The sequence below is a fragment of the Gasterosteus aculeatus genome, chromosome 9 (assembly GCF_964276395.1).
Source record: "Gasterosteus aculeatus chromosome 9, fGasAcu3.hap1.1, whole genome shotgun sequence".
Classification (NCBI taxonomy): Eukaryota; Metazoa; Chordata; class Actinopteri; order Perciformes; family Gasterosteidae; genus Gasterosteus; species Gasterosteus aculeatus.
Window position 1 is genome coordinate 8,433,477 of NC_135696.1, and position 12,467 is coordinate 8,445,943.

A 12,467-nucleotide genomic window follows, 5' to 3' on the forward strand; every position below is an offset into this window, starting at 1 on the left:
CTTGTGGTTGGAACCAGTCCTTTTATCCAATTTTATCCAGGTTCTGCACATAGTCCCTCTTCCTTTTCTCTCTCTCGCTCTCTTTCTCTCTCCAGTTTCTCCCCCTCTTCTTCCTCTCTTGCTCCTGGTCGATCTCACTGTCTCTTATTTCTCTCCCTCAGTCTCTCTGTGCACACACAAACATCAACATAACTGCTCACACAAACATAAACATAATCTTCTCACCTTTCCTGTCTTTCTCACTTCTTCCTTTCCCCACAACTTTCTTGCACTCATTCATTCCTTCCTGTCTGATCATCCTCCTGCTTATTTTCCTTTTTCTTCCCTTATAGGAAGAGCCCCTTATTTATCTTCATAGGAAAAATAAGACCAAATGTGTGTGACTTTATATCCTTCTGGATGTGTGCTTACCAAGCACTGCTTCCGTGTGTGAGTGTGTGTGTGCATGTCTATTTGCATGCCGGCGTGAGACTGTACGATATACTTATGTGTTCATACAGTTATTGACATGTGGGTGGACCAATCGTTGTGCTCTGCGTAAACTAACCTGCCCTCTCATTCACTTTAAGGCAAAATTTAGCTCCGCCTTCTGCGTCCCTGATTCTACCTCACACCCCTTTTTCACTCTTTTTGCACTAACCCACACCAACACTTACGTACACACACATGCACACATACAAACAAGAAGCACATAAATACACTCGCACACCTTTCATTGCAGTGTCCCTGTTGTATTACTCACCACAAACTCTTCTGTTGCTTGCCTCAAGATCAGCGCAAGTGTTTTAAATCCCTCTCTCTTTTTCTCTTCACTCTCTTTTCTTCATCTTGCTGCATCAACTGCATTTAATTCTATACATTTTTCATGTATCGATCCATTTTCTCCCCATCTCCACTATCTTTCCGCTCTTTTTTCCTCCTCACTTTCTTCTGTCACCCTTCTTTCTCACATCCTGCTTTCCTCCCCTCCTCACTTCCGTCTCCCAGTTTTCGTGTGTCCCGGCTCACTGCTCAGCATCCAGCCGGCCTCCTCTCTCTTGGAGGCGGAGCATCAGTCGGGGGCGTGGTGTAAGGACCCGCTTCAGGCGGGTGACAGGCTGTACGTCATGCCGTGGACGCCATACAGGACCGAGGTTCTGTACGAGTACGCCTCCTGGGGCGACTATCGCCAAAACAGGGTCACCACCACCTATAAGTGAGTAACGTCGCTGTGTAAACTGTGTATTGCTGAAGACGTGACCATGGGCTCTGGACACTTATGATTGGCATTTTAAACCTCTTAAATTGTGAAATCCTTCCAAAGAAAATCAAAATGGTTTATTTTTCATAGAAAATGGGAATAAAGCAACATTGACTTTCTAAAAGTCCCTAAAACTTTAAAATGTTAAGCACCAAGTAATAGTGAGTATCCATGGCAACATCAATAAGCAACAAAAAGATATACAGTTTTACCCTTAGATTTGTATAACTTAAAGCCCAATTTGTTTTATTATATTTAAGACTAGTGACTTTATCCTGCTATTGCCATTGATTGTGTAAAGACTAATTCTGCACCTGTCTTTAGAACGAGTCGAGTCTGCCATTCCCTCTCCGGCCTCAACTGCTTTGCACACACAAAAGTGTGCTTGTAGGGCGTTTAAATCTCTATAAGTACTATTAAGAGTGTCACGACCTGGCTATGCACGTTTCATTTTTTCGTCCTCCTCCGTTCTAGGTTGCCCAGCCGCGTGGACGGTACAGGCTTTGTGGTGTATGACGGCGCCGTCTTTTACAACAAGGAGCGGACGCGCAATCTGGTCAAATATGACCTGCGGACACGCATCAAGAGCGGGGAGGCAGTGGTGGTCAACGCCAACTACCACGACACCTCTCCTTACCGCTGGGGGGGGAAGTCAGACATCGATCTGGCAGTAGACGAGAACGGCCTCTGGGTGATCTACTCTACTGAAGCCAATAACGGACGCATCGTGGTCAGCCAGGTACAGAAGAAGGAAGCAAAACAGATCGATGACAGGGACGAGAAAAGATTTTATTTTATTTTCTTACTGGATTGTACCGCTTGTCCCGTTTGCAGGTGAACCCGTACACCCTGCGCTTTGAGGGAACGTGGGCGACTGGCTTCGACAAGCGCGGGGCCAGCAATGCCTTCATGGCCTGCGGGGTGCTCTACGCCGTGCGCTCCATCTTCCAGGACGATGAGGGGCAGGCCGAGGGCCGAGGTGGCAGCGACATGGTGATCTACGCCTACGACACCAGCCGGGGGCAGGAGCTGCCCGTTCAAATACCGTTTCCCAACCCTTACCAGTACATCTCCTCCATCGACTACAACCCCAGAGACAACCAGCTGTATGTGTGGAACAACTACTACGTGCTGAGATACCCGCTGCAGTTTACGCCGCCACCGCCCACTAAAGGTCCGTGGAAGTGCCCTTGTTGTTGGTTGACATTTCATGTGTGTGTTGAAACCGGAGAAACAACAGCGCCGTCGTCCCTCCAGGTCCTCTCTCGTCTCTGATGACGACCGTCCGCTCCTACACGGCCACTGTCTCGTTGACCCCGGTGCGGCCGTCGGCCTCTCACCCCATTGGCGTCATCAACCGAGGACCCTTTGACCAGCGACCGATCACAGCCATGGTCCCTCTGACCCCACGCCCACCTCTGCGTGTCCCCTTGGCTCCCGGGGGCCCCGGTCAGGTGGGCGGATGTGAGGGCCGGGTGGCGCGAGGGGTGCAGTGGCCGCCCACGCTGAAGGGCGAGAATGTGGAGAGGCCGTGCCCAAAAGGGTCACTGGGTAGGTGTGGCTGTAGAGATGTGAGCGGGCCTCACATCTGGTTGTCATGCAGATGATGTAGATAATCCATAACAGTCTAATTATGTGCATAATGAAATATATAGGCCTTTTTACCTTTTAGCATTTAGCATTATCATTTTATTTTCTCACAGTACGTTTATTGGTTCAGTTTTCAAAGTTAGTGTCTCAGAGTTGAAAGGAATCAGATGATGAACATCCCAACCAAGATAAAAGGAGAGTAAATAATGAACTAATCATGAGGGAAAACTCTTAATTTACTGCACTATATCATCCGTATCTAGTAAGAAAAACAGTTTTTGAGCTGCAGGTAAGGTTGAGAGATACATGGGAACCACCTCAGGTCCCGCAAAGCACAAACCGCGGTTTGTCGTGCTTTCTGTTTCTGCAGGTATCGCTTCCTATCAGTGCATCCAGTCTCCGGTGGGCTGGAGCTCCAGAGGGCCTGACCTTTCCAACTGCACCTCTCCCTGGGTCAGCCAAATTGCACAGAAGGTTAGTCACAGAGTCTCATACACACACACACACACACACACACACACATACACGCTGTGCAAATCCCCTAAAGCCAGCCAACAAGCAGCTCTCCCTTAAATGTCAAAATATTTGACATTACAAACACCCCCGCCTCACTCCAGATTAAGAGCGGAGAGAATGCGGCCAACATCGCCGGGGAGTTGGTCAACTTGACCCGGGGACGGATCTACGCGGGTGATGTCAGCATGTCCGTCAAGCTGATTGAACAGCTATTGGACATCCTAGACTCTCAGCTGCAGGCCTTGAGACCAGCCAATAAAGAGTCAGCAGCGCGCAATTACAACAAGGTAAATGGTTGTCAGTGCAGAGGTGTACTTGACCTTTCCTGGAAATGAGAGCGATAAATGTCAGCAATGATGATTCTAACAGTAGATTTGCTGTTCTTCCTTTCAGCTGCAGAAGAGGGAACGCACATGCAGAGCTTATGTTCAGGTAAGACAGACAGAGAGACGGACAGAGAGACAGGCAGAGAGACAGGCAGATAGCCTAGAATAAGAATCCAACCCTCTGTCTTTCTCTCTCTGTCAGGCGGTTGTTCAGACGGTTGATAACCTGTTGGGTCCTGAGGCTCTGGTGTCCTGGGCTGATATGAGCGGTGTTGACCAGTCCCGCTCAGCTTCGCTGCTATTAGACGCAGTGGAGAAAGGAGCATTTCTATTGGCCAACAATCTTTATGAAGGCCGCTTCAGTGACAGGGCACCAAATGTTGGTACGTGGTCCATCTCTTTTAGTGTTTTTGCTTTTCGCAAATGGAGATGATACAGTTTGACTAAGCTTTTGTGTATGTCTGTGAACAGATCTGGAGGTGTATGTACTGAATACGGAGGCGGACATACAGGACCTGACGTTCCCTCACTCCTACGACAGCGACAGCATCTTGCAGATATCAGCACTGGCTCTGCAACAGTACAGCAACAATGGTAATTGAGTAACTAATCAACATTTTATGCAGCTGGGTATTATAAAGTATGTGTCCTGGGTTGGTAAAACACAACATGGGACAGGTCGGACATCGGACTGTGGAAGTAATACTAGCTTTTGTCCACAGAAAGACTCAAACCTCCTCTCCACTGTTCCTTTCCTCTGCAGGCCAGGTGAAGCTGGTCCTCTCCCTCTATAAGAACCTGGGCTCCTTCCTGACCACCCAGAACTCCACCCTGCGCCTCGGATTGGGGCTTGGCCAGGAAGCGGAGGCCAGGCGCCGGAGCCTGGTGGTCAACTCCCACGTCATCTCCGCCTCGGTGCACAGAGGATCCAACAGAGTGTACCTCTCCGAGCCGGTGATCTTCACTCTCAGGCACCTGCTGGTCAGTCTGGAAAATCTTTAAAAAGAGTAAATTCCCTCTGCTCACTTCGTACTATAAGCACAAATGTTTTTGCGTCCCTTTGACCCCACAGCTGGAGAACCACTCTGGCCCCAACTGCTCTTTCTGGAACGGAACCGGGGCTTCTGGGAACGGCCGGTGGTCTACGCAGGGCTGCCGTCTGTTACACACTAACAACACACACACTACCTGTGCCTGCAACCACCTTTCCAGCTACGCCGTCCTCATGACATATCAGCAACCTGCCGTAAGTAACACGCTCCACAAACACGCCGCACTGTTTAAGTATGTGTGTTTTCTCTTGATTCGCATGTACCTTCTCTGGAGACACAATGAAGTGTAGCGTTTAGCCTTTGTGCAGATGTATTGATGGACCGTTTCACACACTATCACTGCCACTACTGCTTCGTTCGAGTTGGCCGCGCGCCAAACCATAACTTCATGAGCTCCGCTCTCGAACCAACAAAGGCTTCCGGACTCCGCCTTTATTCGCCCTTTTGCTGAAGCACAGTTGGACTTCACCCGCACCCTGCCGTCCAAACGTTTATAAGTCAAGCACAGAAGGGGAGGGTGGGGGTTGCGTGTTGTGTGTGTGTGTGTGAGAGTGATAAATACCACAGGCTATTATGTGCTGGCATGAAATTGAATTTAAGTGTTTCGTTGCAAGATGTCCTCTTTGTTGGGTGTGATTTTATTCACTTGAATAGATGTTATGTAACACATTGGGACACACAACCAGAGGCACACGAGGACTCAACACCACAAAATACATTGATATTCACTCACAATCCTGCACCTGTTTTTGCATACATGTCATTTTGATCAGATAAAAAAAAAATCGGACTAAATCTCTCTGCACTTTTCCCCCCGTCTGCCTCTTTTCTTCAGTTCGGGGTGGGTGTAGAAGAGCTTCTCGTCTATGTAGTTTCCTGGGTTGGCATCTCTGTAGCGCTGGTGTGTTTGGCCACCTGCCTTACCACCCTGTGCTGCCAGGGGGCGCCGTGGCACACAGACCACAGCACCATCCACTGCAACCTGTGGGCCAACCTGCTCGTCACTGAACTGCTGTTCCTCGTTGGTGCCAACAAGACGCAATACACAGTGAGTGCTCATGCATTACGCACGTATCTTGAAGCCTGTTGTTTAGGGAAACATTTTACACGAGCATTCCTTCTGCTGTATGTGAATCTGCAGGTGGTGTGCTCCATCATTGCCGGCCTGCTGCACTTCTCGCTGCTCTCAGTGTTTTGCTGGTTGTGTCTGGAGGGGGTGGAACTGTACTTGCTGCAGCGGGAGGTGTTTGAGGGACGTAACTCCAGGAGGAAGTATTTCTACCTGTGTGGATACTCCATTCCTGGGCTGGTGGTGGCCGTCTCCGCAGCCATTGACTTCAGAGGCTACGGCTCAAAAACTGCGTACGTTGACGACTGTGTGTCTTTGTGCGTGTGTGTGTGTGTTCCTGTGTGCACATTTTGGGGTGAAGACAGTTGCATTCCAGCTATCTAATAGATCATTATTAACCATGAGATGTGTGTGTGCGTGTAGATGTTGGCTTCGAACAGACAATTACTTTATCTGGAGTTTCCTTGGACCGGTTGGTGTCGTCATTACGGTGCGTACGGATAATTCATGCTGCCCTTTGGACGCAATCATTTGAAAGTATTTTTTAAACATCAGTGTGTATTAGCATGATGTTGAGACATGTTTTGTTCTTTTTTTGTTCCCAGTTGAACCTGATTGTCTTGGTGATGACCTTACACAAGATGCACAGTACTGCTGCTTTGAAGCCAGACTCCAGTCGCCATGACAACCTGAGGTACAGAGTCACCTGTTGTTCCATTGTGTGGTATAATATGTAGATAGCGTTGTGTTCCAGTCACTGTGACTCCAACACCACATGTGAATAATAATAATAACTATAAATAGTAAAGTAGAATTGACATTTATTGATATATATGTATATGTATATATATATATATACATATACATATATATACATATATATATTATAAATCCATATTAGGTTGTAAATAAATTAACTTGACGGCCGTCTTTAGTGTATGATGGACCTAATCCAAGTCAATGTAAATTCAGTTAAATAGTTTTATTATTTTATTTTGTTGAACAGAATGATTCTGAAAAGCTGAAAGTAAGACATTGACAGCTTTTCCAAGATCAGAAAAAGAGCTGCACCACATTTGTCTTGTCAGCAGTAAGTAAAGCAAATAAAATTCTGGTCTGGATAAGTATGGATTAAAACGTATGGGAACAATAGAGTGTGTTTTTTATAGCATTGGGAGCAGGCGGCCAGAACAGCACAATGTTTACAATGCTAGATGTTTGAAGGAAGGTCGCTTTTATCAGTCGCAGTGTTTGAACGGTCTCATGCAGACATGGAGGCTTTTGTAAGCCTCATCTAAGTGAACACCTCAACCCTGTCACAGCATCCTCTGTTCCTGACATCACAAAGTCCTATAGGGGTCGGAAAAATCTGCAGAGGTTTGACAATTTGTGTCGGCAAAAGCAGAGGGGTCCTAAAATGGAAACTGTGTAGTAAGTTTTATGATTGCGATATGAGGCAGGTAATAGGCAATGCAGAAAAATAATCTTGATTCATATTTTATCAGCTTTGCCTATTTCGACAGTCTGAGCGGTGATTGACTGCTGGGTTAGAGACTTCTCAGCCCTGATTGATTGTTTTTCTTCGGGTGAGTTGCGAATGCCATTAGGAGCGCTAAGAGGAGGAACCTGATTTTATTCCACAGATTATCTGCATCATGTACTAATGCCGGGATGAAGTGACAGTTTGAGCGAATGTGACACAAAGTAATCTTTCTTAAAGCTTCCACCTGTAACTTTAAAGCCCGGGGACTGGAAAAAAAATCCCATTACTAACAGATTTAGGTGAGTGAACTCTTGTTGTCAGAAATGAAAATGAAATGTGATTTCCAGGGCGTGGGCGGTGGGCTCCCTGACGCTGCTCTTCCTGCAGAGCGTCACCTGGTCCTCTGGCCTGATGTTCCTGTGCGCTCCGTCTCTCATCCTGGCCTACCTCTTCTCCTCCCTGAACACCGCCCAGGGCCTCCTCATCACCATACTGCACTGCACCCTCGCCAGGAAGGTCCGTCTCTTTACTCGCGGATCTTGCCATGTCAGACCGTTGGACCCCACTCGTAACCTCAGCATTTGTCTTTGAATGTTGCTTGCAGGGTCAGAAGGACTACGGCCGGTGCCTGCGCCTCTCGCAGTGCTGCGCCACCTCCTCCTCCAGCTCCCCGGACTCTGTGAAGGGTGCCGCCCTGCGCTCCAACAGCCGCTACACCAGCAGCCAGAGTCGCAGAGCGACTGCTAACCGACAGGTACGTTACGATGCACGCCACCATCTCAGGCTCTTTCTCTTCGTCTCTCTCTCTCAATGTGTTTGACCTTGAAATGTTTCTACGCCAGAGTCGTATCAGGAGGATGTGGAACGACACCGTTCGCAGACAGACTGAATCGTCTTTCATCGCTGCAGACGTTAACAACACACCCACTCTTAACCGAGGTAGGTAACCGAGACTTTGACTTGAATACCAGCCTTGGTGCCTCCGCTGTGTTTCAGTTCTATCAATGGCCCCCTTTTTTTTTCTCCTCAGCCGCTTTGGGGAATCATTTCCTGACAAACCCGGTGTTGCAGACTCATGCCGGAGCCTCTCCATATGACACAATGCTGACGCAGGGCTACAACCAACCCTTCGCCTCCACAGGTACATTACATAACACTAACAAATGTTTGCTACTGAGATTATTTACTCTAACTCTCTGTGTTCTTTTTCTGTCTTATGTTTACTTATGTGTCAAAACACAGAAATTGCATGAGCACTACTTATACATACATGCCGACATCTGGGATAAGATAACATTGTCCAAAATATTTCCAGACCTTTTCCCTTTTCAGTTTGTCATTTCTTTTTGATTTCTGTACATTCTGAATGTCTGTAATTAAAAGCTGAAAGGTTTTTGGTTTATGCCTGTGTGCTGTTTTTTGTTTCTTACCTCTATATGTTTGTCTTTTAAATTGACACTTTCCCTCTCTGTCCCTCTGTCTTCACGTGGACCAGTAGGAACCTTCAGAACCAAACACAGTACGAGCTCCCCTTTATTGTGCTCACCAAATCATTGAGCGCCACTTCCCTGTTCATAGACAACCTGTGCAACATTTGCACACAGTAATTATTGACCATAAAGACATAACATACATCTCATGTGGGTGCATAACTGAACATCTCATCAAGGAATATTTCCAATGCCAAAATCTGGAAAGCCACACCCTCAATAGGCACATGAACGCTGCGCTCTCTTCTCCATTCACACCTCCATCTACATGAATCTCTTAATGTGAATCTTTTAGGGTTTCCCTGTTTGCTAATTTCCATCATAATGTTTCTCCCAACAGAAGGTGGAGTGTCCCAGAGCCAGGAGTCCTGTGGCTTGGACAGTGTGTGTCTCAATGGAGGCTACACGCCCAACACCTTCACCCTGCACGGTCTGGGAACCACACCCGGATCCCGAGCTGGAGTGGTGGGCAGCACTGACCTTCTGCGGGAGGGAGGAGTCGGCATGGGAGGTGATGACATCTCCCCGGCCCTCCTCACCCCACACGGGGCCACCGATCTGGCCGGCGGCGGCGGCGGTATACGCCGTAACCTGTCTGACGCAGCTGCGCTGGAGAAGATGATCATCTCGGAGCTGGTGCAGAGCAACCTGAGGCCCTCGGCCGCCATGCCTGTTCCCCCCGAGCGCTACGGAAGCCTGGCCCGGCCGCAGCATCACGACAGGGCGGCCCTCGCGCACACGGCCACTCTGACCCGCCACGCGCAGCAGCCCCAAGAGGGCTGGGCTTCCACCATGCAGCCAAACGCGCGCCACAACGCACAGGAGGCCTGGGCGCACACGCGGCACCACACCACGGACGCCGAGACACATTCCGCAGCGCGTGGGCAAGACCACGCCGCCGCACCGCGCCTGCAGGACGGCTGGTCACACCCTCGGGTTTCTGGAGACTCTGAGTCTCGTGAGCTGCTGAAAGACGGGGACAGGTCGCTGCAAGGCACTCTGAGTCGTCGCGGGCTGCAGGACAGGCAGCAGGTGCGCCCCCCTGATGTTCAGGCGCGGCCCTACTCCACCCTCAGCCGCACGCCCGGCACCCTATCGCGGCACCGCGGCACGGGCGACCCGAGCGTAGCGGGCGACAGAGAGCGAGAGAGGGACAGGGAGAGGGAGAGAGACAGGGAGCGTTACCGGGACAGGCCCCTCCCGCCTCCTCCTCCCCCTCCTCCTCAAGAGTCTGAGTCCCTTTACAAGGCTCTGGAAGAGCCCCTGCTGATGAAACAGAGGGAGGCAGGTGTAGAAGCATGGAGATGTGGCCAAGACAGAGAGAAGGACGAGACGTTTCTCCTAAAAAGAGAAGAAATGATGGACGAATGGAGGGCAGGAAACGAGAGAGGGAGGGACGAGTCTTTTACCTCTCAGGCAAGAGATGAAGAGATGGACGAATGGAGGGCTGGAATGGAGAGAGGGAGGGAGGAATCTCATCTGCTGGAGATGAGAAGTGGAAGGATGGAAGTGTGGCGCGGGGAGACAAACCAGCAAGAGACTTTTATAACACAGAAGAACGACTTTGGGATTGATGGATGGAGAGGTGGGATGGACAGAGAAAAAGACGAATCCTTGTTTTTAAAGGACAGGGATGGGTGGAGAGCGGGGATCGAACGAGAGAGTGAGAAACAGAAGGATCGAGCGCTGGATGTGTGGAGAGGAGGAATGGATATAGACAGGGACGAATCTTTCCTGTTCGAGAGCAAAGACGGCGGTCTCGACGGGAGGAAAAGAGGGAAAGATAGAGGGTCTCTTCGGTATCACGGCGAACGGGAAGATTCTGACAGCTTCGCTCTACCTTTGACCCCTGACCTCGACCTCGACACTGACTCCTCACCTATCTACGCTCAAGATCTAAACCCCTCCCCACTCTACCCAGGAGAGCGACGCTCGCCTCCCCTCGGCATCTTCCCCCGAAGCTCCCCGCCAACGAACATCTTCGCCCCGCGAGAAACTAACTCGCCTCCAAACAATCTCTACTCGCGCCACTCCCCCCAGGTGTACAGCCGGAGCAGCTCCCCGCCGCGCTTCTACACACGCACCTCCCCTCCGACCCTCTCGTACCCGGACAGCAGCCCGGAAGGTCCAGAAGAGGTCAGCAGCCCCGTTGGGCAGCCTCAGCGGCCGGCCCTGGAGCTGCCCTACAGCCTGGGCCGACCCCCGCTGGGCCCACGGCCCAATCACCTGCAGACCTTCTACCAGCCGCCGCCGGTGGCGTCCAACGGGGAGGCAGCGTACTCAGCGGAGCCCACGTCGGAGGGAGAGGACGGACAGATGCAGCGGGTGACCAGCCTGTGACTAGGGCGGTGGTGATCGGGGCATAGAAACCAGGGACGAGGAGGAAGACGGTGGTTATAACAAATATAGAAGATCTAGCGGAGGGGAAAGCACGACGACGACAAAGAGGATAATGATGATGGATGATGACGGCAGTGACGACGACAGCGATGGCTCCTCCCTGCTTCTATCTCCCGATCACCACGAGACTTCCCCCTTTTCATGTTTTGTTACTTTTCTATGACTGTGATCCATTTATAACTCTTCCTGTGCCACTTCCTCTGTACCTCTCTTTACCTCCTCTTTCCTAAAAACCCTTCTGTGTCTTCCCGCCTCATAGGTGCTTAACCTTATGGGCCCATCGTCCTGAGTTCCTATTGGTTTGTCGGCTGCGTGTTTCCCTTCTCTGTAGCAAGCAAACAGTGTGTCAAAGAAAAGCACTTGTGTGTTGCCAAAAAATCCTTTCAAAGAACATGTGCATGACTTTATAGTGGCTTTACCAGGCTACAAACCGTAGGAGGAAAGTGCTGAAGAGTATGCGTGTGAGCAGGTGTGCGTGAATAGCTTGATGAGCATGTGTGTGTGCGTAAGGACGAGCGAGTGCGTGTATATACATCATTCTTGTATAATTAATGTATCACAGTGAAGCATTTTATCGATATCAACTGGGGGGCCTCTTACACGCGTCCCCTCCTACTGATTTTGAACTCTTGACCGATCCCATTTCACATCAAGCGCACCCCACCAGCCCTCCCTGTTGGTGATGGAAGTCGTTGCCATGGAGCCTGTCATAGCGTCAGAACTATTGACTCCTGAGCCAGAGATCATATGAAACCTCAGAACTTTTCTGCACCCCCCCTGAGATCCTTGTAAATATCGACCTCAAGTGTTCTGATTGTCTTGTATTGCTATTGAAGTTCAAGTAAACATGTGAAATTAATGTTACAGTCTTTCTCTTTGTGAGGATGTACAGAGAGAACAAGGTTTTCAAGAAGGACAAATGTAAATGTGCAGTGGGGCGAAATACTGTTGACGCGTATAATGAAAAGAAAGTTTAACAGATTAAAAAAAAATGCCTTTACAAACTGTGTGTTAATGTAACTAAGTACATTTGCGTTCTTCCGTGGTATATTCTACTTTGCCCTATATGACAGCTACTAATTACTTAGTATTTATTGAACATGTGATGAGTTTAATATGAAGTATTCTTACAAACGTAGACAGCCCATCAGTATTCTCTTTAAGTATCTGCCACATCCGGCTACAATTGAAATGTTTCTTATGCATCAGTGCTAATATTCCCATAATCTCATCCACAATAATGGAACTCTCACAGGGGCCAGTGGTCTGCTCAATGAGTACTTTTACTTTTGATACTTCAT

At 49.3% G+C, this 12,467-nt stretch overlaps 1 protein-coding gene across 6 annotated transcripts in view; it reads left to right on the plus strand.

The window, feature by feature from the left end:
* adgrl1b (adhesion G protein-coupled receptor L1b) overlaps window positions 1–12,170 on the plus strand; it is a 22,439-nt gene extending 10,269 nt beyond the window's left edge. For 3 of the 6 annotated variants that reach the window (XM_078080402.1, XM_078080401.1, XM_040186012.2), the window contains 21 exons: window positions 988–1,195; window positions 1,715–1,979; window positions 2,075–2,414; window positions 2,498–2,791; window positions 3,201–3,304; window positions 3,448–3,633; window positions 3,740–3,778; window positions 3,875–4,055; window positions 4,144–4,266; window positions 4,436–4,653; window positions 4,745–4,918; window positions 5,560–5,772; window positions 5,866–6,086; window positions 6,217–6,283; window positions 6,399–6,487; window positions 7,624–7,792; window positions 7,881–8,030; window positions 8,119–8,215; window positions 8,307–8,417; window positions 8,772–8,795; window positions 9,107–12,170. In XM_078080402.1, coding sequence (XP_077936528.1) covers window positions 988–1,195; window positions 1,715–1,979; window positions 2,075–2,414; window positions 2,498–2,791; window positions 3,201–3,304; window positions 3,448–3,633; window positions 3,740–3,778; window positions 3,875–4,055; window positions 4,144–4,266; window positions 4,436–4,653; window positions 4,745–4,918; window positions 5,560–5,772; window positions 5,866–6,086; window positions 6,217–6,283; window positions 6,399–6,487; window positions 7,624–7,792; window positions 7,881–8,030; window positions 8,119–8,215; window positions 8,307–8,417; window positions 8,772–8,795; window positions 9,107–11,106 — 5,273 coding nt within the window. In that variant the 3' untranslated portion in view covers window positions 11,107–12,170. Of the gene's footprint in view, window positions 1–16; window positions 1,196–1,714; window positions 1,980–2,074; window positions 2,415–2,497; window positions 2,792–3,200; window positions 3,305–3,447; window positions 3,634–3,739; window positions 3,779–3,874; window positions 4,056–4,143; window positions 4,267–4,435; window positions 4,654–4,744; window positions 4,919–5,559; window positions 5,773–5,865; window positions 6,087–6,216; window positions 6,284–6,398; window positions 6,488–7,623; window positions 7,793–7,880; window positions 8,031–8,118; window positions 8,216–8,306; window positions 8,418–8,771; window positions 8,796–9,106 lie in introns of those variants that run through there. The other 3 variants (XM_078080403.1, XM_078080404.1, XM_078080405.1) reach the window with 3 other exon arrangements.
* Window positions 12,171–12,467: the final 297 nt, after the last annotated feature.